General features: G+C 39.6%; 2 protein-coding genes across 4 annotated transcripts in view; one reads left to right on the forward strand and one right to left on the reverse strand.

Annotated features, from left to right (window-relative positions):
* The window catches only part of fkbp16 (FKBP prolyl isomerase 16), a 52,297-nt gene extending 32,039 nt beyond the window's left edge, over window positions 1-20,258 (reverse strand). The window contains exons 1-4 of one of the 3 annotated variants that reach the window (XM_036149955.1): window positions 20,148-20,258; window positions 16,103-16,648; window positions 15,761-15,930; window positions 14,443-14,531 (exon numbers count right to left, since the gene is read on the reverse strand). In XM_036149955.1, the coding sequence (XP_036005848.1) occupies window positions 14,443-14,531; window positions 15,761-15,930; window positions 16,103-16,571 (728 nt within the window). In that variant the 5' untranslated portion in view covers window positions 16,572-16,648; window positions 20,148-20,258. Of the gene's footprint in view, window positions 1-14,442; window positions 14,532-15,760; window positions 15,931-16,102; window positions 16,975-20,147 lie in introns of those variants that run through there. The other 2 variants (XM_036149950.1, XM_036149960.1) reach the window with 2 other exon arrangements.
* Window positions 20,259-21,528: 1,270 nt separating this feature from the next.
* The window catches only part of LOC105919699 (RNA polymerase II elongation factor ELL), a 39,615-nt gene continuing 35,206 nt past the window's right edge, over window positions 21,529-25,937 (forward strand). Inside the window, exons 1-2 of the mRNA XM_012855066.3 lie at window positions 21,529-21,756; window positions 25,695-25,742. Of these exons, the coding sequence (XP_012710520.3) occupies window positions 21,619-21,756; window positions 25,695-25,742 (186 nt within the window). The 5' untranslated portion in view covers window positions 21,529-21,618. The remainder of the gene's footprint in view (window positions 21,757-25,694; window positions 25,743-25,937) is intronic.

Genomic DNA, 25,937 nt, shown 5'->3' on the forward strand with positions numbered 1-25,937 from the left:
CTCTGTGTAGAGATATGGAGCATGAGACATAGTTTTGAGTGAAGCAACTCATTTTCTTCAGAAAAGGGCTTGGTATAACTTGGAAAAGGCAAAGCGTTAGTCCTAGAAAGCTTGTAAAACAAATGCACTTAGCAGCTTGTTCTTCTGAGTTCAAACACCAACAACAACTTAGGTTCAAGTTAAATCTCCTATTTTGTGTTTTGGTACAGACCTATCAATCTCATCACACCTATCCAACCGGAGACAGTTTAATTTACAAAGGGTTCTTCTAATGAGTCTTTGGTAATCTTCAGGGCTTAAACACTGCACGCCTGATTTTGATCTCTCAGTGACGACATCAGCGGGAATCTGCCAGCTCTGAGAGGAATATTTAGAGCATCTGTGCATGTGTGTGAGCATGAGTTTGCATGCGGTGCGTCGCTGCAGACGTCTGATGACGATCCGCTGACGTCTCAGTGGGATGAGTCATGTTCCACTCATGCTCACATACACACACACAAACATACAGAGGTGTCACTTGTCACTTGGCATAGACCTCTTTCCTCTGGCCTCTCAGGCAACGCTCGTAGCTCACATCCTTTCACAGCAGGGGCAACACACCATTTTGCACACATAAGGGCATTTGTTTAGACCCACTGCCATCGCAGCCCGTGAGAGCATGATGCATTCAACGTGTTAACCTGCCGACACAGACCTGCATCAGATTGTGTGCGTGTGTATGAACGGGGCGTCGCTGTCAGAAACAGCTTGCCCCTCCGCTTTGCCATCTGCTTCCATTCTGCTGTAGTTACAAATGAGCAAAATGGATAAAGAGGGTTCATGAGTTGCCCAGCAACTCTATCAGTTATTACAAGACAGTCTGCTGCAGCTTCTGTTTCAGCAAAGTAGCATTTTGCTTTCAGTTGGTGGTGTGACGAAACATTTGGGAAAGTGTGAAATAATAATAAGATATATTCGTGAGAAATAGGACCAGGTGGGCCCGTGGGTCAAACATTCCAGAAAAATAGTCTGCTTTTGAGCAATGACAAGAAAAAGGCGAATGAACCAATTAATACAAAGACGTAGTTTTATTTAGCCCAAAGCAGGCAAACAGCGTAAGCTTGAAGCAGTCCTGAGTTGGGCATGTTACCTGACCACATGTGAGGATGAAAGTTTTTTATAGTTGGATTGCACAGCAACTCTTGAGCCGTCTAAATAGCTGCCTGCCATACAGAGAAGAGACGGTTATAATTGTTCAGACTGGAATAATGAGGTGGTGCCTCATCAAAGCCTTTCAGTTTAGGCCTCACTGTCACAGGAAAAGGAGCAAAAACAGATGTCTACATTTCAAAAATGCAGGGCACTTATGGTGACTGTTTTCCCTATTTTCATTGTGGTCAGGGTTTAAATTGAACATGCAATAAATCACTCAATGGTACGCTGAACATTTGCTACAAAATGTGAGCAGACTATACTGGGATATTGCTTTAAAATAACAAATAAGGAGAGAAGCCAAATACATTTTTGCAAAAAACAACAACAATAAGTTAAATGATTAATATGTCCGACATTGTCAAACACATTCTTAAACAGGATAGTTTTAAGAGGAGAGCGCAAGGAAAGTGTAGTTTGTTTACATGAAATGCTCGATGTTCCCGATGTTTGACAGCAACATAAAATGTTCAGTAAAGTTTTCCGCTTTTATTGCTTGTTAAAGAACTCTTCCAGATGCTCACGGTTTATGTTGTGATTAAGCTTGTTGTTGGATGGAGTAGGTAAATAAAATGGCTTCTTGAGCTTTCTTGGAAGAGGACACAGGAGTAGTTCACATGGTCAATCTATCGGACCTTTTATTTGGAGCATATAATCAAAGTTTCATTTTAGAATGTATGTTTCTATACAACAAAACCATAGTAGATTTTAACAAGAGTACATTGGGATCTTAGGTTTATGTATTTGCTGTCAATCATCCTTTGTCCTTTTGATAATGACTGTTTGCACACTTTTTAACTTCTCAGGAAATGATTGTCATACACTCATGCACAATGTACAGTAATTAATCATCTGTAAATGGACTTCTATCTGTCTTGTTGACTCAAATATGAATCTTATCAGATGCTAAGTACTACTTGCACAGTTTAAGCTTCTTAGGAAGTGTTGTTGGTGCAATCAAGTATTTTCTTTAAGTGTGAAAACATTATGTCATGTTGTGTCTTGATGTTATGTGTTATCTATGTGCATTCTGACCTGGTCTTTCACCAAAATTCAATTATGGTAATATATAATGACAATAAAGATTCTTGAATCTTTGTCTTACTTAACCAACTTATCAGCTATTGTGATTGTGTGCTGTATGCCACAGCCACAGGTGACTTACAAATAGCATATGGCATGGGTAGGAAAACGCTGGTCAGTCTGAAGTTGTTCTCTTCCCATGAGTCAATTTCTTTTACCATGCTCTGGAAACTAGACAGCTGCAACATTGTCCTTGTTTAACAGAGCTGGAAGTGGATCAGACATGTTCACATTTCAGAGCACTTATTGTGCTTCAAAACCAGGTTTTGAGAGTTTCATGTTAAAAGTTTGGGTTGGACAACAGATGAAGTTCTAAACATAACTCTGCAAGCCTTCAATCATAATCATTCTTTTAAACCTGTAATTTTTTGAGTTATCTGAAATCTTCCATACTCATAGCAGCCATATGACAATGACAGATTTTTGTAAATTATTTCATCATTTTAAAAGATCACTCATCGTAAGAATTAGGCAATATCTCTTGTACTTTGATGCAAGTTTTATAATAAGGGGAATATGTGACAATAGTCAATAAGTAAATAAAATATGAATAAGAAGTTGGTGCCTATTTCTAGCAGTCATTGGGGGAGAGGCTGGGTACACCCTGGACAGGTTGCCAGTCCATCACAGGACAGACAACTATGCACACACACCTAAGGGCAATTAAAAGTATTCAGTACGCCTAACAGTCATGTTTCTGGGCTTTGAGAGGAAGATGGAGCACCCAGAAACAACCCGTGTGTACACGGAGAGAACATGTAAACTCCTATGTGCCACGCTTGACAGTGAGTAAAATGTCAGAGGAAACTTATATTTATTTTGTTCTTATATGATCCAAAGTAATTTATTACACCATTCATATGGACAAACATTCATGTGGTCATTATTATGAAGCTTCAGCTAGCATGAACAGATTTTTATGAGCCGTTAACAGCCCATAATCCACAAACGTCACTGGATAATAAAGTGCATTCTTTCACAGTAAAACGTGCAGCAGCTGCAGTCTGTTCCACACATATTGGCTTCCTTTCACTCTTCATTACATGAGATAAAACCATTATGAATACTAGAGTCTCAGATCAGTAGTCTAAGTCCATTCTTAAGTCTTTAGGGGACAAGAATAAGTGGAGTCTGAAGTCTTATTTTGGCTTCTTAGGTGTGACTCAAGACGGGATCTCAATCTCAAGTTAACGTCTATCGTTGAAACATATAAAATCTTTGTGTTTCAACAACATAAAGTAGTTGGTGTACAGCATGTATATCAATGTGAATTTGCTGTCCCACACATTAATGTCCAAACCTCTGGTAGCAAAAGTGAATACACCACTAAGTGTAATAAATATTTGTGCCTAAAGTGTAAGTATATTGCGTGACTGCCACTATTATCCAGCACTGCCTTAACTCTCTTGGGCAGAGAGTTCACTCAAGCTTCACAGGTTGCCACAGAAATCCTCTTCCACTCTTCAAGCTGCAGGATGTTAGAGACCGTGTGCTATGCCTCCATCCATTTGAGGATGCCCCACAGAAGCTCAATAGAGCCTTATTAGGTCTGGACACACTCTTAGCCCGTCCAGCAACTTTACCCTCACTTTCTTTAGTGAGGCAGTGGTCATCTTGGAGGTGTTTGAGGTCGTTATGTTGAAACATTGGTCTGCGGCCCAGTTTCCGAAGACAGAGAATCATACTCTGCTTCAACATGTTGCAGTACATGTCGGCATTCATAGTTCTCTCAATGAACTGTAGCCTCCCACAGCCAGCAGGACTCACAGAGCCCCAACAATGACATTTCCACCACGCTTGACTTTAGGCAAGACACACTTGTCTTTGTAACTCCTCACATTGGTTGCTGCCACACAAGCTTAACACCCTCTGAACCAAGTAAGTTTATCATTAGACCACAGGTCATGGTTCTAGTAATCTATGGTTTTAGTCTGCAAGGCTTCAGCAAACTGTTTGTGGGCTTTGTTGTGCATTATCTTTAGAAGAGGCTTCCATCTGAGACGAAAGACAATTTGATGTCTGTTTTTCATATCTTCAGAGAGTAACTTGCCACGAGGTGCCATCTTGAACTTCTAGTGACCAATATGAGAGATTGTGAGAGCGATGACACCAGATATAACACACTTAATCCTCATCCACACCTGAGACATTGTAACACTCCTGAGTCACATGTCACCGGGGAGGGAAAATGATTAATTGGGCACTATATTAACATGTGATGGTCATACTGAGATACTGTAGATGAATTACAGGTAGAATAGATACACCGCACAGAGATTTAAAATTCCTGAGGAAGGTGCTGGTTTGTTGAGTCTCCGAACTCCATTATATATTTTTTCAAAGCAACCCGCCTGTAGATATTCACAAAAAAAAACTAACAATCAAGCTGGAGACCCTACTATCACCACTTTGGTGTTTTTAAATTAATTAAATTAATCATGAGCAAACTGTCTGGACACAGCTGAAAAGAAAAATTGTAAGAAATGGTGACATGAGGCCTTTAGGTACAAAATGGTTTGTTTAAAGGTATTATAAGGATGAAGGATATGATGACAAGGCTGTGCATGGGTATTATTAACCTATTATTTAAAAAGGGAGCATTAACATGAACCAGACAGCTATGTGTACAAAACAATTACATTAAGGCAACATAATGACAAAGCCCTTGAAGGTATTCATTGGATCAACTGCAGTTTGCCTACCAACCTGGCATAGGGCTTGATGATGTCATCATATTGCTACTACACTGAGCTCTGGCACACCTGGAGAAACCTTGGAGCACCACCAGGTACATTTTCTTAAGTGTTTATAGCACTTTCAACACCATGCAACCAAGACTTCTGAAGGACAAGCTGAAACGGTCAGGAGTGGAACACCACCTGTCCCAGTGGATACTGGACTACAACCATGGTTGACCACAGTATGCGAGAACATGGGTCTGTGTCTCTGACAGGCTGGTCGGCAATACAGGAGCACCACAGGGAACTGTGCTTGCACCATTTCTGTTCACCCTCCGAACTGCAGACTTCTCTATCAGCTACCCAGGTTTCCACCTTCAGAAGTTCTCTGATGACTCTCCCATAGTCGGTCTCATCACAGAGGAGGATGAGTCAGCGTACAGACAGAAGGACTGGTGCAAGGAGAACTCCCTTAGGTTAAATGCAGGGAATACAAAGGAGGAGGTGGTGGACTTACGCATGTGCTGACCAACCCCACTGACATCAGTTAACGTCCAGGGAACCGATGTTGAGATGACGATATCTTCTAAGTACATGGATGTCCACCTTAACAATAAACTAGACTGGTGTCACAACATGCTCTTTACAAGAAGAGTCAGAGCAGACTCTGCCTGCTGATGTCTGTTGAAGTGCAGGGAGCGCTCCTGAAGACCTTCTTTGACTCTGTGATAGCATCAACCATCTTCTATGGTTTGGTTTGTTGGACCAGCAGCTTACTTGGTGAGGTAGCAGCTCTAAAACTCATAGAGGGCCAACTCTGCTGTTAGACTTTATTATCTCTGCTACTCCCAACATATTCAATAAGTCTTTACAACATGCTAGTGGTTCCACAGGTTCTTGATCTGATCATGAATCATTTCGCAGTCTCTCAGTTGCTAATGTCCATTTTCACAATTTGTAGCTTATTTGTGAGTGCTTGTCCAATCATGCCCATTGCACAATATTACTTACATCGTGCTATAATTTGGCTGCTGTCTTTCTTCTATCTTAATTTGAATGACTCCCTCAATTATAAAAAAAAGAAAAAAAAGGGAGGTGTTGGCCTAGTGGTTAGAGCAGTGAGCTTGCACTCTGAGAAGGTTGCAAGTACCTGGTTCGATCCCCACTGCCTGCACTCTGGGTCCCTGAGCAAGACCCTTAACCCCTGATTGCTCCCCAGGCGCTACACAGTGGCAGCCCACTTCTCCCAAAGGGTGATGGGTTAAGATGTAGAAGTGAATTTCTCCATTGTGAGATCAATAAAAGTTTAATTATTATTAAGTTGAACACTGCATTTTTTTACCTCAATATGTCATATTATCAATAATTGCACAGTATGGTTTCCCCTTTCTGATAAGTTCTTTCTCTTCTCTTTACAGTACAACTTTAAATTACCTTTTCATTCATATTATCCAGTGTATAAGTCTGGTGTCTTCTGTCTACATATTGTTGCCACTGTCACGTCAGAATTTTTCCAATGTGGGACAATAAATGTACTGTTCTATTCTAACGCTGTTGCTCTTCTTTTAAAAATTATGCCAATGATCAGAAGTTCAGTACAATAATAGTTTGCTTCAGGAGACTAACTTTCTGACTAAAGCCTCTCTGACCAAAGAAAGCAGAAGTAGCTTCAGCTATGGGCAGGGCTATATTACAGGCAATGCTGCTGATGGGAGAGATAAGCCTCCTGTTTGCAGGAGGGAAAGGTAAACATCCAGGGAGATTAGATGAAGGACATCTACAGTTCAAACAGTGATCCAAGTGGTAAAAAAAGAACTAAAAAAAATACAGGCACGACCCTGAAACAAGCTACCATCTAGATTGCAGAAGTTTGATAAAGTGTCTCCACAGGCCAGAATTTAATTTCTGTTTGATTTTAGCTCAACCTTAACTTGTTGAAAGTACACAGCAATGTGGCGGAGTTGTAGAAAGCTGAAGGTAGCATGCTCATTGAGAGCTGAGCCTGATGTTATCTGCAGCGCTGCAGCTGTCGTTGCTTGCTGGCCCATTCCCGAAGCATGAAGCCTGGGTGTGGTTTTCTTGTCAGTCTGCTGTGTCCTTACCAGGAAAGAGAAACACAGAGCCAAAAAGGCGACAGTGGAACTTGTTTCAGCACAGTTCAGAGTTCAGTTATTTGCTTTGTGGTATATTGGATCCTTCACTTGGGAACAAAGAAAACATGCGCTCTTTAAACAGATTTAAGTTACACCAAACTTCGGAGTGTTTGGGAGAGTATTTCTCTCATAGAGGAAGTATCAAAACAGACAAGTGGTTCAGTTTTCCTACTGTGTTTTTCACAGTGAAGGGTCTCAAAGGTCACATTTACCCAGGTGGTTCTGCAGGGTGAGTCACAGTGATCAGAGGACCTCCACCTTCTTGGAGAGGACGGCATGCTTACGCACACGGACACAGGGGGAGGAGAGACTGTGCGCATAAAAACTGATAAAATTGACAGAGGCCAGTGCAACTGTCTGGGGAGTGAGTCATTCTACCTGTGTACTGGCAAGCAGCTGCTGTAATGAAAAGCAGAAGTGCTAGTGCTTGACTGTGTCATGTTACACAGGATGATAAGAGGAGAGATTAGTTTGCAAGAAGGAGGAAGAGCGAATATTTATCACATCTGACATGAAACACACCAAGGGTGCACTTCTCTACTTTTTCTTGTAATATGGCAACGTTTCAATTTTGCTCATTTGGATGGTGAACAACAAACAATACAGCCCATTACAATTGGACACTTTGGCAAAAACCAAAGCAGATCTGGCAACAAGAAGTAGAGATCGCCTGGAGAACGGACTTGGACTGTCTCTTTTTAGCTTAATCAGCCCTGACCTGTGACCTTCTGGTCAGAGACTGAAGGATTCAAAATGAGCTATTTTACTCTCATGCCATTAACATAAACAACATTAGATGTGTCAGTTTTGGACCGGCTCGTCTCTGTTCAGTGTGGATCAAGCTAAAAATTGTCAGATGCTTTTTTTGAAATATTTTGACTCTGGCTCTGTGTTTGCAGTTTGCCATTCAAATGAACTGCATTTAACTTTTGCTATGTTGCAAGAAAAAGTAGGAATAAGGAGATATTGCTCTGTTGAACCCATTTGAGCTTTCGACCTCTGTCTGTCGTGAGACACGACAGATTTGTGATCTAACCATGACTGTTTAGGCAGGAAGACTAGAACAAGCATTTCTATGCTGGTCCAATATATTTCCGTTAGAGCTCTTAAAAAGTCATTGGAATTGCCTTGGGCAGGGCGAAGTTTTACAAAAAAAAATAGAGATAGGAAATTCGCAATAAGTCACTTCATATCTAATCAAAGCCAATCTGATACCGACACCAAAATTATTTTTGCTTTAGTTCAATGTAAAATGAATAAAACAGAGAAAGTTAGAAATTAGAGCTTTGAATAGTTACTTCTGTTTCTGAAGAGCTAATTTTGGTCATTTCTTTGTAGGACAGAAACAGATCTATCACTGATGTTGACTATAGACCTTATTTAAGAGTAGGGTCTGCACAGAAGGTTGGAAATCTACACTGTCTTTGTCCTGTGCCCTTTTCCTCTTTAGCCTTAGAGGTACAACATTGCTGCCTCATTTCATGTTTCTATACATTTAATACTTAATAACTATGTGGAAAAAGTTTAAACACTCCCCATACATACAGGTTTTGTCAGTGCAGCGTGTCTTTGGAGGGAAGAACAGCAGAAGAAAAAAAAACAGAAAACATGCTGTAAGTTGTGAATCAGTGACATCTCCCATGTCAACAAAAGTTGCCAAATCAAGAGCCCTCACTATTCCTTCATTCCAATATACTGTATATCAGTTTCCTGCGAATTTGTTTTCCCACAGAACGCCTTAGTAATCTTTACACACCTCTTTTAGTCCCACTAGAAATTCCTGACACGCCTGAACTTTCATTAAGATGCAGTGGCAATGAAACAGTTGCTTGTTTGCACAACACCTGTCAAATATACTGATCAAGCCCTTCTTTTCTGTGGAAGTGTACTGCCCCTGAGTTGGAAGGCCCCTATGTTTTTTTTTTTTGTTTAGTTGTTTTTTTCCTGTCATATATATGTCATTCTTGTGAACTGCTCTCCTTGCTGGGTGTGCAGAATAATTTGAAAGATCATGGGAAGATTTTCACACCTGTCAATGTCATCAAGAGACTACAGATTCACAAGAAGGTGTTTTGCAATTCTCAGTTAGTTCAGGGTGAATACATAGGTGGATTTCCACTGCAGGAACTACGAATCAGCAAAGTTTTCTCTTGCAGCCACCGGGGTAAAAACAGATTAAAAGGCAGGAAATTTAAACTATAAGATTCATTTTGTAGGGAAATTAGTGTTTTTGAGATTACCCTGAACCTTTTTGAGGCGAGGGTTTTAGGCATTTCTGATTTCTTCCGGATTGCTTTCGTCATCTCTCGGTTTAATCTCCGCTACAAGTAATGTTTTATGTTAACTTCAAATTGAACAAGTGAAAAAAGTTTTTTTTTCTCCCATTCATGCAGCATATCAGATTGTTTTGCAATGCTTACATTATAACATTACGTTATAATGTAAGCATTGCTTACATTATTGTCATTACGTTTAGAGGGATTTTAGTGATGTATAACTGTGCATGTTTTAATACAAATTGCAGACTTCTGCCTTCAGCTGTCTGTGAAAGCAGAGAGAGTAACGACTCATCATAAACTCTTGTCTGAGGCCTAAACCCAGATTAGAATCAAAGAAATAAACCGATCACAATGCTCCAGGAATGTTTAGTATTAATAGGTTTCATGTATAAAGGAAAAGAGGAAATACCTTGCTGGTTTGAAATGAATGAAAATCAATAAATGTCACTTAATTCCTTTGAGTTTGGATTTGTTTGTATAGTGCTTTAGGGTCTAATTGTAGTGAATGAACCAAAATATAAAACATGAACACCAAGTTTTCACCATGTCTAAAGGTAAGATGCAAATTTGTAAAAGAAATCAGAAAGCTGAGTCCATAGTTCACTTGAAATCTATTACAGTTTCACCTTTATGAGTGACTTTGCATAATATACCGAGTGCAACCAGTTTGAATGAACTGTGGTTATAGTTTTACTTCTAAGAATCAAATTTCTTGACTTTGTTGACCAGGGTTGACCAGCTTTTTTCTGCTCGCCTGAATAAACTCAGTTGGATGAGGGGACATGAGGAATGGCACATTTAATTTAAACTCCATTATAGCCATACGTTACAGTTTGCAGTAATTTATGTTTTAGACTATGATCACTGTGAAATAATCAAAGATAACAATTTTACTGGTCTGACTTCACAGTTTCGTCTCCCTTTTGGGACCTCCCTCTCAGGCTGCAGGGAGTAGTGAATTATGTCTAATGCTAATTCAAGCTGCGTGACTTACTAAGTCTTAATGTTGTGTTTGCGAACTGTATAGTGTACTGTTTAATGGAAATGAGTATTGAGTATTGACCCAGAGGATAAAAAATGCCTGCACAGTACTATTTAACAGCCAGTATTTCTATGGGGGAGACCTTTTCAGGTAGCAGAGTGGAGCATTTTGTTTACTAATTAATACAAAAATGTAATATGAAAAAAAATCTTCAATGAGTTCAAAAGACAACTGTGACAAGAACAAAACAGAATAAATGTACTATTATTAAAGTGGGGCCAGGCAAGAGTATGGAGCATCAAACTTTCTGACTGACATGCACAACTCTATGCGTGGCAGAGAACTAACAGCAAAAAGCGAACGCTGCACCCTGAGAGCACCTGGGTTGCTTTTCTTCAGCAGGGACAAGGAAAGTGTTTGATGAATGGAGCTAAACACAGCTTAACACTGAAGGCAAATAGAATTGAGCTGACAAAGACTTGTGACCAGTGCAGAGGTATATCTCTCAGCAGAAATATACTAAACATACAGTGGCCTGCAAAAGTATTCACCCCATATGGCAATTTTCTGCCTCACAACCTGGAATTAAAAAAACTGTTTGAGAGTTTGGACCATTTCAAGAGTTTGATCAGACTGAAACAGGTTTTTACTCAAGAATATCCCTGTTTTTAACACCATCCATATTTCCCTGGACTTGGACCAATTTCCCAGTCCCTATTGCTAAAAACATCCCTACAGAATGATGCTGCCACCAAGATGTTCCTCTGTGGGGATGGTGTTCTTGGGGGGGATGGGATGTGTTGGGTTTGTGTCTAACATAACGTTTTCTGTGGTTGTCCAAAAGTTCAATTTGAGTCTCATCTGGCATTTTGGGAATTGCCCTGGTGCCTTTTGGCAAACTCATAATGTGATTTTTTATTTTTAACACTAAGTAATGGCTTTTTTTCTGGACACTCTTCCATAAAGCCCTTCTCTATAAAGTGTATGGCTTATTTTGTTACTATGGACAAATACTTTAGTCTCTGCTGTAGAGCTCTGCAGCTCATTCAGGGTTACCTTTGTCTCTGTGCTGCCTCTCTGATTAATGCCCTCCTTGCCCTGACTGTGAATTTTGCCCTTTCTTGCCAGGTTTGCTAGGGTGCCATGGGATTTCCATTTGAAGATCACTGATGTAATGGTGCTCCAGGGGAACATAAATGATTTGAATATTTTTTATAACTACACCCTGACTTGTACTTCTTTGTCCCTGACTTGTTTGGTGAGCACCTTGGTCTTCATGGCGTGATGCCTCTTGCTTAGTGGTGCTGCAGCCTCTTGGACATTTCACAAAATATGTGTTTATACTGACAGATCATGCGGCACTTAGATTGCGCACAGGTAGACTGCATTTAACTAATTATGTGCATTTTAAAGGTAATTTGTTGCACAGAACCCTTTAGAGGTGTCATAGCAAAGGGGGTGTTTACACATGCCAATTCTCAGTGTTTCAGAGTTTTCTTTTTTATTATTTTTTACGTTTCATAAGACTTGAAAATTGGCATTCATTTATGCTCTCCATCCAGTCCGGCTGAACTTGAGCTGCATCACAGAGCAGAGCTGACAAAAAAAAGATTTCAAGATGTGCAAAGCTGTCAGAGACATACCCCTAGAAGACTTTAAACTTTCATTTTGGCAAAACCTGGATCAACAAAGCACTTACTTGGGGCTCAATACAAATGTACAACACTTTTTAAGTTTGGGGCAACTGTCGCTCAGTGGGAAGAGTAGTTGCTTCACAATCTAAAACTTATTGGTCCTGTCACACGTCGCCCTGCCCCTGGACAAGGCACTTAACCCTAAATTGCCCACTAATCTGAGTATCGTTGGATGAATGTGTGCATGTTTGTGAATGCGATTAAATAGTCAGTATGTCTAGAAAAGTACTATATGAATTCAGTCCATTTACTTTTTGGTAAAATGTTTATTTTTATTCCACTTCAACAATATGGACTAAAATGACAAAAATGTAAGAAAGCTCAAGGAATATATATATATATATATATATATATATATATATATATATATATATATATATATATATATATATATATATATATATATATATAGATATAGTTTTAGACATTTACGTAAGTTCCTCAAATTAGAGTAATACAATAAAGTCTCTAAAGCTTAACCTATCTATCCAGAAATATAATAGTGCATCTTGTACTTTGTTCTGATGACCTAATTTGCTGTGAACGGTCAAGTCAGTGCTCCCACCTTCTCCACGGGTGTCTGTATCCTTGACAGTGCAGCGAGCGTAACATGGAAATTCTGAGCTACAGACCAGTGCATGCTGCAGTGATGAATCACACTGTCTGACCAGCTTTATACTCGCTGAAGTGCTCTTAACATCTCTGTTTGCAGCAGAGGATTGACAGAGTTCAATCAGTGCATCTGCCAGAGAACAGAGAGGGGTTAATGAGATTTTCCCTCATCGTCTGCCTGTCTGTCACATTACAGTACAGACATGCTGAGATCGTTCAATCCACACTCAAACGTGACATCTGTTGCTGCTTGTTCTATCTTTTTTTTGCCTCCACGTTATAATCAAATATTTAATGAACTGTTTTAGCTCGTCTACACCAAATGAGAGCAACGCCTTTTACCTGTTAGACTAAGAGCCGGAGAGATTACTAACATAAATATACAACAAAAAACTACAAGAGGTTTGAATCTAGAATTTGGATTCATTTGCATTTCAGAAACCCCAAAAACATTCATAACACTTAATATCCGTGACCCGAGAAAATCCGGTTTAGGGCAACGAACAACATAAGTTAAATGAATCATGTTGGAATAGCAGACACGGAGCTCTGATTTGCTACCTTGTGGTTCAAATCAGGTTTGACTTCGCACAGCACACAGCCCTAATCAGTGGCATCAAAACAATCATTAACCAGCCTCCTGCTGCCTCCTGCTTCACACACGACATGGAGAGAGATTCTCGACTTCTCACAGGCCCTGTTCTTCGCAGAGTGCCAGCGATACAAACAGGACGTATTGTGCAGCACTCAGAACAGGTGGACACAGTCCATTCAAATAAAATAAATAAAATAAAAACATGGTTTTATCACAAAATGCTTCAATGTTGGATTTTTTTTTTCAGCAAAGGTCTATATATTCCTCTTAGCTAGAAAAATAGAGTTGGGTCATAAATCTAGCTGTGAATCCTGGACCGTTTTTTCTGTTATACTGGCGCATGACAGTGCTGAGTAAACAAATTAGAGTTAATGCTGCTCTTCTGATAATGGGTGTTCTGAATGTGGAAAACCGCTGGAAAATATTTCATTTTATGGGTTTCTCAAGCTATAATCAAAACAGTTTGTGTTTACCTCAAAAAGCATACACGGATCGACATTATATTTCTTTAAATCTGTTAATGCGTAATTGGCCGCGATGGCGGCTGATGATATTGCTTTTCACAATGAGCTAATAGCAGTGCTTTGCAAAATTGCGTTAGTCAGACACTATATAACAGTCAATTTCCCCCATGCAAACACCAACAACTAAATAAATCAGCAGATTTGATCGTTAGACATTTATGAAGCCTTTTTGCATTGTGACACAAAATGCGATCGTATCACTGCTTTGCATTTTGACAGATATGAATCGTGTTACTCGCTCTCCCCTGCAGAGGTTATCTTGAGCAAACATAAAAGAATTGGTTTTAGGTGGCAGCTCCTGAACACCGTGTCCGTTTATACTGGCTCTTCACTGGTGCAAAGGTTATAAACCCAAGCCATTGGCTGTAATATGAGTCGGGTCCCCCCCATAGGTTAGGAGGTTACAGACACACCACTGATAGGTTGCTTCTGAATGGTGTTCAGGGGAAGCCATCTGCTCCTGTTTATGGTCCATTAACCCTGCTAACCCTGGATGCACAGACTGCCCCCCACAGCAACAGGTTAGGGAGGCTAAAGATGAGATTTTGATGCCATTATTGTCAAAGAAAAGATGAGTGCCTAAGTCCTGCTGAGACCGTTCTGGGCAATTTGCAAGATTACAATAAGCAAAAGCAACTGGAAAGTCCTTACCTTCCCAGAAGTCCGTAGGCATACTGGGAATCTGTCAGCAGTAATGCGATCTCCCCCTTCTGCATGGACATGACACACTCCTCTAGAGCCTACAGGTGTCAGAGAAACACATTACTGGGAACACTTCCTGGCTCTGTTTTACATCCAGCTTATTGCATAATTTATCAGAAACACGTGTAGGCTGCATTTGTTGTGTATTTCTATTAACTGAGAAATATTGATTCGTGGATACAAAATGTTAGTATATGATACTTTCATTTGCTTAAAGGGTTAGAAAATCACATCTACCTCTGAAGAATTTGTACTAGCTCTATTGAGGGTTCCAACGCCAGGAATGTCTGGAAAAGGATTTGATTTCACTATTTTCAAGCCCTGATAGGATTTTAAAACTGAATCTCAACTTTATTCCCTTGTAAAACCTCTGTGTTGTGTTGGCTGTTCTTTTTTATTTTACAGTTTAACATTTTAGGCACATTTATCTTGAAAACTATGAATGTGATCATGCACCTGTAGATGTTTACTCAGGTGAGGGAACAGATAAAGAAAGACAGGAGTGAATAGGATTTTTAGACCAGAAACTTGTTAGAAGAGCCCTAGAGAAATGTTGATTTCTCTCTTCTTCTTTTTTTCTTTCTTACAGCCTTTAGTTTTTATTGCCAGTTGATTTTAAAACATTTTAAGTCTGACCTCTGTCAAAATATTTGGTGAAGGTTTTATCTAATCTTTGTATCTATTTGCTAAAAAAAAAAAAAAAAAACGGAACAAGATATCAGAAAATGTTGAGGCCTAAAAGGATGTAATGTTGAAACCGTCACTGTCTGACAGAAACATCAGATCTTCGAAAAAGTACCGTTTCAGGAAATGAAGAAAGAAAAATGTTTGCTTTTCAACTTACATTCACACAGTTTGGTTAAAGTTATATGCACTGTTTGATATCCTTCACTGGATATTCTACTCAATAGAAAAGTATGGTGACCAAAAGAGTTGATTCTAACAAAAATATCAAAGTGACGAAAAATCCAGTCACAGGAATTTGGTCAAAAAGCAACAGATTGGGAATGCATTGGAACCCCGTTTAGTAAGCAGCCCACATTTTTATGTCTTGTCAGTCTGACTTACCCTTTTGTTATCTCCAGATTTAAAGAATTACAACAAGCAAGAATGCAACTAAGATTAGCATGGCAACCATACCGGCTACATCAGTATCTTGGCACTGGGAGCCCATGGGTGTACATGTTTATCTTTCTTTCTGTTTATGACTTCATGGGGGAACACAAACACACGTCAATAGGATCTTTAAACAGAATTTGATTATCACCTGTATTACATCCCCCTCTCCGATAACAAAGACAAGCTTGCAGTCCTTCTCCACCACAGTGCGGTCCTCAACAACGCCCTGCATCTTCACAGTGACCTCCTGATCCCACGTGGCGTGCGGGACGTGTATGTCTCCTGATTGCAGAACTTTCTTCCTCAACAGCCGATCCTCTGTGTAAAAGCAAAGGGTAAAGTACTGAGCTAAGATTTGGGATTTATAGCAAAACATACTCAAACACTGCCTGTCATTGCAGTTGATTTTAGCAGATCGATAGTAAAAAAACTTAGGCTACCTTCCAATAGTTGGGCTTTAGATATTTGCAGCTATTGCTTGTGTTCTCACCTGTGATGTTCTCCCAATCCTCTGCCATGAACAGCTCCTCAAACGGGGTAGATGTCCATTCTTCCACTGCGTATTCTGGAAAGAGAATCTCTGCTGAGCTATCCCTCTCCACCACGTCCTCTTCTAGTGAGGGGTCTTGAAATCGGACCATCTTCCAGCTATTTGTTTTCTTCAGTTTCTTCTCTACCTTGCATTCTCCTTTCTCTCCCTCTTGCCTGCAGTCGGGTAAGCTTTTTTTGTCAGTGCCTCTACTCTCCACCGCTTGGCTCTCGGTTTCAGCCGGGTCTTCCCCACAGAGTTCTAGGTCTTCCTTTGCCGGACCACAAGGCGACTCGTTCACAGAGTTGCTCTCTGCAAGTTCAGAAATGCCTTCTGCTTCCTCGGGCTCTGTGGGATCCAGTGCACCGTCCCTCTGTTCTTCGCAACATGGCTCTGTCTCCATTTCACTGAGCGATGGAGACAACTGCATTAGTCCCAAGAAACAAGGATCGTCTTTGCTCAGCCGATGATCCACTGAGGTGAATGGGTCGCTGTTCTCACCGGCACCTATTCTTCCTTAAAACAAAATAATGTCTCCATGAAATATTCAAAAATTCATCTCGCGCTTCAAAAAATCAACCTCAGAATGCATTCCTACTCTATGTGGTCACATATGATGCTTTTAAGGTTTTTGCCCCACCAGCAGCTATGTAAAATCGGCAAATCCACGTCACGTTGACCTCTCCTCAACAGCTTGCATCCATCTCAGTCAACTTAATTCAACGACGTGGTGGCTACAAAAAAAAATAAATGATCAATGTAAAGAACCAGCACAGCGCAACGACGGACTCACAGCCAGCAGCCTTGTGCAGTGGTAATCTACAGGATTAGAAGGAGAAAAAACCTAATCTGACAGAACGCCTGTAAGCTTCTTAATGACTTCACTGTCGGTCTGCACAACACATGTGCAATATTGTTACAATTTAGTGATGTTTACCACTAAAGTGTTCGAATAAAGAAGCACTTACTTTGGTTTATGTTGAGTTATCTTAGAAGGTAATTACTCCTAAGAGCCACAAAGTTGCATACAACAGCCAGCAGGAATTAGAGGCTACACCAGATTAACGATTGCATAACAAGTGCCGCGTTGTAGCTTTTGAGAATCAATATGTTTTTAACCTAACATACATACATGGTCGCACGGAGAGAGAAGGTATTTCTGAGTAATGAAACATTCGCGAAGGTTGTGAACATAACTTTGACTACAAAAATTAGCCTTTAAAATGTATTTTTGGGGGGGTTTAAACAGTGACATTATTCAAAAGCCAACAAAATTAAAACCTCAAGTTTACATACCCTGAATTAAAAGACAAAAATTTCTCTTTCACTATGTTATTCAGACTAAACATTTCCTGTTGTAAAGTCAGTCAAGGTTACCAAAGAATTTCTATTTGTTAAATCCCAGAATAATGAATTTTTATTACTTCAGAATCATATTTGTATATGCAATAATGTTAATATGCCTTTAAAAAGGTTTCAATGCCCATATAGTGATGCAATAGCAGGTGGATATTACTGTGAATAGAGTCTGTAAAACTCTATTCACAGTAATATCCACCTGCTATTGCACTTCTGGTTAGACCTAAACTGCATTTCGTTGCCTTGTACCTGTACCTGTGTAATGACAATAAAGTTGAATCTAATCTAATCTAATCTAAAGTGTCTGACAGGTTCATTCTAAACATCAGAGTTTACCGGATGCACGTCTGGCTGTGTATTTTAAGGCAGCACATCAATCCCACTGTTTCGCAGTAAAAAAAATAAATTGAAAGAACTGAAACAAATCCGGCAAGGTTGGAAGTTGCGAATTATGGCCCTCCGCAAGTCTGGTTTCTCCCTGTTGATTTAAAGTGCCATGAGATGACATTTGTTGTCAGCTGGCAATAAATAAACTGAAGCGAATTTGGTTGAACTGACATTGTCTCGCTGAAATTAGTGAAGCTTCTCCTGAGTAAAACCGAAAATCTGCATGGTAACACAAGTGGCTCCAAAACCTGTGCTAAGCAATTATTTGGCATTTTTGGAGTTTAATTTTATTTAATTTGTTGTACCTTACAGGTGAAATCTATCACTCGTAGCGTTTTTATAAATATTTGATTTTATGTAGCCTATGAATACATGTCATTTTTTGCATTTATCTTCAGAACTCTAACTGTAAAGATAATTCATCTATCAAAGTGTAATCACTATCGTAATGTCGGTATGTAATATCACAATCACAAAAAGACTGTTTGGCTCTACTATTTGGTAGGTTACAATATTTCACGGTCAATGAAAATTACGATTGCAAGGTAAAATTCTACCTTCCAATAATTATTTTATCCACTTTGATGTCTGCTGTTACCTAATACATATCTTAGCACCTAAGACTGGAAAGCTCAGCCAGAGAGGTGGGGAGTCTGGCAATGGAACAGAAAGAGTAGGGGGGAAATGAGGGTCACTAATAACCACCATTGTCGTTGTAGCATTCAAGACTGCAAACGTTGTCGTGTTTTTAGGAGTAATATTCAGCCATAATGGCGACTGAAATATTATTAACATTTGACATAGCTCTCAAACACAGGTTTGTTGCTCACTGTAACACCCATATCGCTGCGGCGTCCGTATTCTACATTTCAAAAATAAACACAGCCCCACTGACTGCCTCTTTAATCCACATCAAAGGATGTTATCCATCAGGATTAAATTAATCCGAAATCCATTTCTGGCATTTAATTTCTCTGACAGGCAGATGTATTTGGTGTGTCAATATTGTTTGTTTGTCTTTGAAAGGTTTTATATTCAGAGTCTTACACTTTTGTCCTTTCGTGCTTGTTTGTTTTTTAACCGTCCACACAACGGGATTGGCACAATCTCCTCGGTGTTTGTCGAATCCAATTCCAATTTATTTATAAAGCACGTTTTAAAAAGACAAACGGCTGACCAAAGTGCTGTATGTTAGGGGAAATAATAGTAACTAAAGTAAAAATAGCAACTCACATAAAAGGACAAGCAACACTGTGCTGATCGCCAGAAGAAAAAAAAAAAGACGAGTCTTCAAAAAAAGGATTTAAAAGAAGGAGCGTGCTTAACATGTAGAGGCAACCCGTATGTTTGAATTTGACAGCGTGCTGAATTGATATTTCTGACTAATCTATCCATCTCGTCTGTTAAGGTGTGTTTTTTTTTTCTAAAACTACTTAATGCTTTACGACGAAGGTAAAATTAGCTCATCTTATCACGATGTCTGTGAATCATCGTGTCTTAACCGGTTTCTGGTCAATTTAATTTACACCTTCTCTAACTTGTATCTCTTGCCCTTTTGTCTCTTTCAACCAACATTGGTGGTTGGGGCAAGAATTGTGTTTGTCCAATCCAGCCCCTCCTGTGGTCACACCAAAGTCTGTCTTGTTAAATGCTTTCCAGTTACTTCCTGTATGGGACATTGTCTCGGGGGAAAAAAACGCTACGTTGTTATCATAAGGCCAAGGCCTGGAAGTAAAGATTAGTGTTTTAAGCCTGATACCATCTTTGAGACTCTTAGGTTTGGCTGCAAAATAAAGTTATTGTTTTGTTCATATATGCTTACATAAGCATTATAGAAACCTTTATAACTTTTAATCACCTGCCTGGCAACATTTGAGGTATTTAGAAAAAAAAAAGTAACTGTGACAGAGTGAAAGACAACATGGTGAGCATGCAGTGACCAGCAAACAGTAGCTGCCAATGGTTAAATAAAACTTCTGCTTTGTAGCTTTCTAGGGCTTTTTCACTGTTTTTATTTTATATTTTTGCATATCTGGATTGCATTTCATGTAACCTGGCCAGCCAGATTGATAATGTGTAGCACTCTATGTTCTACAGATGTGGGACTGCTCCCATTGAATCTGTCCGGGGAAAGGAGGAACATTCAGCAGAACTTCCCGAGCTGATTGGACAAAGCGACACCTAGTGCCCGCCTACCAAAGGTTGGTTTTAGCCAATCGCTGTATCATATTAAAAAGGAGAAGAAATTGTGGATTCTTACCAAACAGATGAGATGGCAGCAGCTATGTGTGCGTCCTCCTGTGCTGCCATGTTTATGTTGGTTTGGACTGTGGGCTCATCAGCTCTTGCTTTCGTCGCAGCGGTATGTCCCCACCTTAAACCACAACAGTGCAATGTGATTGGCCCGAACCGTTTTTTTTTTGGTTCGAAGACAAACGGTAGAAGCCAGAGCAGTACAAGATGTGTTCTCGTGTGTTTGCAAACGCACAAATACCGCGAGAGTTCATCTTGCAGACAGGGTTACATTTCATGGTCTCGAGTTCAAAATCTGAGGTACTTAGACTGAACTGAACAATTATTCCAAGAAAAAGTAAAAAACAAAAAACAAAACAACCGGACTTGTTATCCGTAGTAGAAGACGTTTCGCTTCCTCTCCAGGAAGCTTTCTCAATTCAAAAAGTCTGGAGTAATGTGGAGTACCAAGTCCACATTACTCCAGACTTTTTGAATTGAGAAAGCTTCCTGGAGAGGAAGCGAAACGTCTTCTACTACGGATAACAAGTCTGGTTGTTTTGTTTTTTACTTTTTCTTGGAATGACCATGACCTGGATGACTGAGAATCTTCACCAGCAAACTGAACGATTACACATTAAAAAGAGATTGCATAAAAAAGATAAGATTAGTGAAACATTTAGCCTACTTTTAAACAAAAAAGAAAGAAAGAAACAGGAGAATTTTAAATAGAATCAGAAGCGTAAACAGTTCTACCTACCTATGGAGCAGACAAACCTGGACTGGAATGTCCTACGTTGGTTAAATTCTGTTTAACACAGTTTGATTTTGCTACATTTTCTAAGTTTGTGAAAAAGAGGATTTTAAAGTAATCTTAATTATAATGTCCTCACTTCCTCTTGATCCCAATATCATGTTATTTTTCGTCTGTTGAGTTGGAACCCTACTTAATGTTTTATTTTCAAAATAAAAAAAAAATATTTGTCAAACACTAAGTTGCATAGTTGTCGACAATCAACTTTACATCAACAACAAAACAGGTTTAACCATAAATGCGTACACATCATGAACGTCCTCCTCAGTAAAATCTGTTTTGGAAGTCACATTTACAAACGCACTTACTTCCTTATGTAAATGTCTGTATATGTGTGTGTATGTGTGTGTAGCAGTAGTAAGAAAACACAAAGTGTTGCTATTTACCTAAATCCAGTTGGAGACTTAAGATGTGACCCAGGGCATATGTGGCAAAGGCTAAAAAAAAAGAGCAGATAAATACAGACTAAAAGCAGGCGGAGCGGCACGAATGGCCAAAAATACTGACCAGAGAAGCGAAAGTGGAAAAAACAAAAAAAAACTTTGCACACATATTTACTTGGAGTGTGCTTGTGCGCGCGCTACTGTTTGTGGGCGTGAGTTTACGTATGTTGTAGCCCCGCCCACACGTCCTCGCCTCCGTGACGTTCCGGGCAGAATGTCGCCAATCGGCTTCAGTTGTAGACATGGCAGCGCTGAGACAGGAGCATCGGTATGGGCTCTCCTGTGGCAAAATTAACAAAAACAGCCCGAATAAAAGTCTGTACCACGTCAAGCTCACTGACACGGCCATCAGGACCCTGGAAGCCTTCCAGAACCTGAAGGTAAGCAAACCGGGCCGCTGTAACTTTGACGCTGCTTGCGGCTTTTGTTGTTCATGTGGGATCATTTTCTGTTTTCTTTATCGTCTCTCTCTCCCAACTCCGGGAACTGCTTTGGAAAGCAACGCGCTGGTGCCTGGTTTGAACCTATTCTCTCACAGCTGTTACTGAGCTGGATCCAAACAGGCGCCTCCTAATATTTTAATTTACGCGCATGTAACTCCGCGATCCACCTTGGCTGAAACAAAAAAATATATATACTAGAACTTATAGGTTTTTATTCCGAGTCTCCCTAAAAAAACAACAACAACTTTATTTTTATTTTACCGCATAAAAAGCCTTTAATTTCTCTCAATTTATGCAGGCTACATCCGAATTTAGATGGAAGGATGAACGCAGATTTTGTGTATTTATTTATTTTTTGTCATTTTATTTTAAGACAGCTCTACTCTTTGGAATAAATTGAGTATTGGATCGCTCGGTTCTTTAGATTCAGGACGCTGTTTTGTTGCCTCTGTGGTCCATTAGCTTGGTCAGAGATCATTTACTCTGTCCAAATGCTCTCTTTCTCCAAAGCCGTGCTTTTTATACGACAGTTGGAGCTACTGTTGTGACTGCCAGAGAAATCTCATTTAGCGGAGGCTTTTTTTATATGTTCTTTTCTACTGTCAAAACAAACGAGTCTGTTTTTGTGTTCGCCACATTCCCGACTCGCACACGGCCACTAATAAACCTGGACCCCCGACCTTGGTTGGTTGAGTCGGATAGTAAACAGCTGGGTTCGGTGGCACTGGCTGGCTCTGGAAGTTGTTGTGTATCGCTGTCGCCCGCCCATCTCCGGAGCTCATTGGTCCGCGAAGCGGAGGAAACTCCGGAGCTCTCCCACAGCCTGACAGCTTCCTCCAGCCCACAGCAGGCAGGCAGGCAGGCAGGCAGCGAGGGGAGGGGACAGCGCACAGTTTTCCGAGCCGGAGACCACCCCAGAAAATACCGGTTCAGACCGCTGGACGCCCGCTGCGCCCGTGGAAGATTTTTGTCCTTCAGAAACCCGAATCTGGGAGCTTCCGCTGTTACTCAAGATACCTGACTGATGTTTACATCCTGGGTCCAGTTAGAAGGACGGATGAAACCCCAAAGAAAGTGTTTTTGATGTTGTTTGTTTTTTTACGCACACAATCGCATAAAAAGAAGTAGTTGTGGAACTAAAGATTTGTGTAATCTTTATCTCATCTCGCAAAAAAACAAACAAAACAAAACAAAAAAAAACATGAAAAACAAATTATTAAATTGCATTTTTTGGGAGCAGCAAAGCCAAATAATAGCGACAAGGAGGGGAAAGAAGCCTCGCAATAAACAAGAACCAACAAACTTCTGTGCTACTTTATGAGCATAGTTGATGCAAACTTTGACCAGTCAAGGAAATTATTTGATAGATCCTTAAAAGAGTATCAGGTCCAGTTTGCCTCCTCACCAGTTTGGTCTCAAGTATTTGTATCAAATATGGAAATAATCAGCCATAAAAACCTCAGATCTCCCATATAATGAAATGTAATTGTTCTTTATGTCTATTGATTGTGGTTCTGATTCCTGTGTTGACCAGATGACTCTTACATTAAAAAAGAAAAAAAAAAGACATTATAAACCTTAACAATGCCAAAATAACTCTAAGCGACATACTACTGGAATATATTATTTATTGTAGTCATGTAACCACATTTCTTTAAAGAAAGTAATTAAAAAGCTTTTGAATTTTACTTTACTTCCTCTCCTTAGTGGGTTCATATTGTCACGGGGTCAGCACAACCGGTCCTGTAAAGGACGACTCCTTTTTGTTTCCCAAGTTTGGCATGGCCACAGGTAGAAAATGAGGAAGAGGTGGAATTACCAGCTTCGTTAACTATCAAATGTTGACATTTTCAAATATTCTTATTTGAATGAAACTACAATTCTTTTTTCCTTTTATTAAGATAGAGCTGTGTGTTATTGTCTGCACGTTTGCTGAAAAAAAGCATAAGTTAAATTTCTATGTTGTTTTATCTAAACAACGTAGCATATTTATAGGTTTGTAAATGATTTTATGTCACTTTTTCACAAACTGTGACAAAGCTATGGTATGGTAAAGTGTTAGCTTTATAAACAAACACGTTCATATATGTTATGGTCACAAATGTCATTATTAATAGAATTGTTATTTTTGTTAATGGTTGATAGGTAACATATACATACAATACAATGCAGTAATAACCTATGGGAAAATGGATGTAGAATAAAGTAAGTTTGCAATTCTTGGAGCTCTAAAAAAGTTTGAATGATGTGTGGTTTGGATTAGGGAAGGGCAAAATGGACCAAAAAAATTGACTAAGAATAAATAAAAAAATTACTCAAACAATTGTGCTGTATATCCATCTCTGCATACCATTAGAGCCTCAGACAAACACATACTGCCTTAAGAATAAAACTGACATATTCTCAAAAAGGGTATGTTTCACTCCAACAGTTGGCATTCAGTCATATTTTGTATAGGTTATATTGATCTAAATCATACTGTCAGTTTTAGCAGTTTGCAAATAACCTGACCAGCCGGATTGATCATGTGTAGCACTCTAGTTCTGCACATGATCAATCTGGGACTGCTTCATTTGAATCCGTTCGGGGAAAAGGAGGGAATTTCAGCAGAACTCTCTGAGCTGATTGGGCGAAACGATACCTAGTGCCCGCCTGCCAAAGGTTTAGCCAATCACGGTATCAAATTAAACCGTAAGGAGCAGACATTGTTAGAAACCACGAGAACAAAAGTAAGCTAGTCAGGGCCCTTCTTTCTGTTCTATCAAAGAAGAAATTGTGGATTCTTAGGAAATAGAATTGATAGCAGCTATGCGTGCGTCCTTAGGTGCCATTCATCGCACTGGTATGTCCCGTGTTAAGCCTCAACGCTGCAATGTGATTGGCCCAAACAGTTTGTGTCCAATATAAATTCCTGTGAGTGTTTGTGAACGCGCAAATGCCGCAAGAATTAATCATGCAGGCTGGGTTGGTTTGCAAACATCATCACAAGATAATTGTCTTCACAATTATTTTATTGTCACACTAACGATTTATATTATGGCTACTGTCCATGCCTAGTTCAGATTCAGTTCGGTTAGCTACAGAAATGCATCGATATCCCTGTTCTTGAACCATGGCCATGTTAAAACCATGTAACAAAAGAGGAGCTGGCCTGACTCTGACGAAATCCAAGTGCAAAGAGGCAAACACGAGCTGTGGATTCACCTGTGGCCCGGACAAAACTGGTTTACTCGCTTGGGCCTGGCTTTAAATATGGATTTAAGCAACACGTTTTTCTTCTATCCCTAATTACTTTCTAAATCTGTTCACATGTGGTTTCTTGCTGGTTTAATTCAGAATATGTAATTCAATTATACTTCCTTACATAAATATTCTATTCGATATTAAAAGTTTAGGGCTAATGAAGAAACTACCCAGACTCCTCAATCAGGAAAGGCATTTCTTAAAAGCATTAATAATAAATGAAGAGCCCTGCCAATCATAGTTGGAGCTTTACAGATGGCAGTAATTATATATTTTGAAGCAGAGCAATTGGTTTCAGGAGATATGTCTTACGGCTGGGAACTAATATTAGTCCTCATTTTTCATGTAGGAAAAAAAAATGATCGGAAAACACATTAATCACAAACAAAAGTGACACGAAGGAAATCTTCTGGTGGCAGTAGAGTAATTAATTACACCCACTTCTCTTCAGATTAGAGCAAGAAACCTTTAACCTTTACATTTACTGGGGAATGGTGGTTATGGCAACAAACACTGAGGCATGCAGAATGGCAACAAATTTTCAACTATAATAAATAAGTGCGAGCTTCTCAGTAGATTTGGGACGAACCTGATCCGCGAATTAAGTTTGCCAATTTTTCCCTTCTTTACAGGCTTCGCTATCAAACCAGCCAGCGATTTGCTTCAAGGGGAGCCAGGGGGTAAGTTGTGCATATTTTTCTGTAATGCTTCAGAAACTGGGAATTAATTACACTTTCTTTTTTTTTATCAGTTGAGCACATTTGTGAAGGTTTCTCTTGCAGTGTTATTTGACTCTTTCATATCCAATTATCACTTACATGAAATCAAAAGACAGGCTGGTTTTATTTATTTATTTATTTCTCATGAGGTTGAAA

The sequence above is a fragment of the Fundulus heteroclitus genome, chromosome 2 (assembly GCF_011125445.2).
Source record: "Fundulus heteroclitus isolate FHET01 chromosome 2, MU-UCD_Fhet_4.1, whole genome shotgun sequence".
Lineage (NCBI taxonomy): Eukaryota > Metazoa > Chordata > Actinopteri > Cyprinodontiformes > Fundulidae > Fundulus > Fundulus heteroclitus.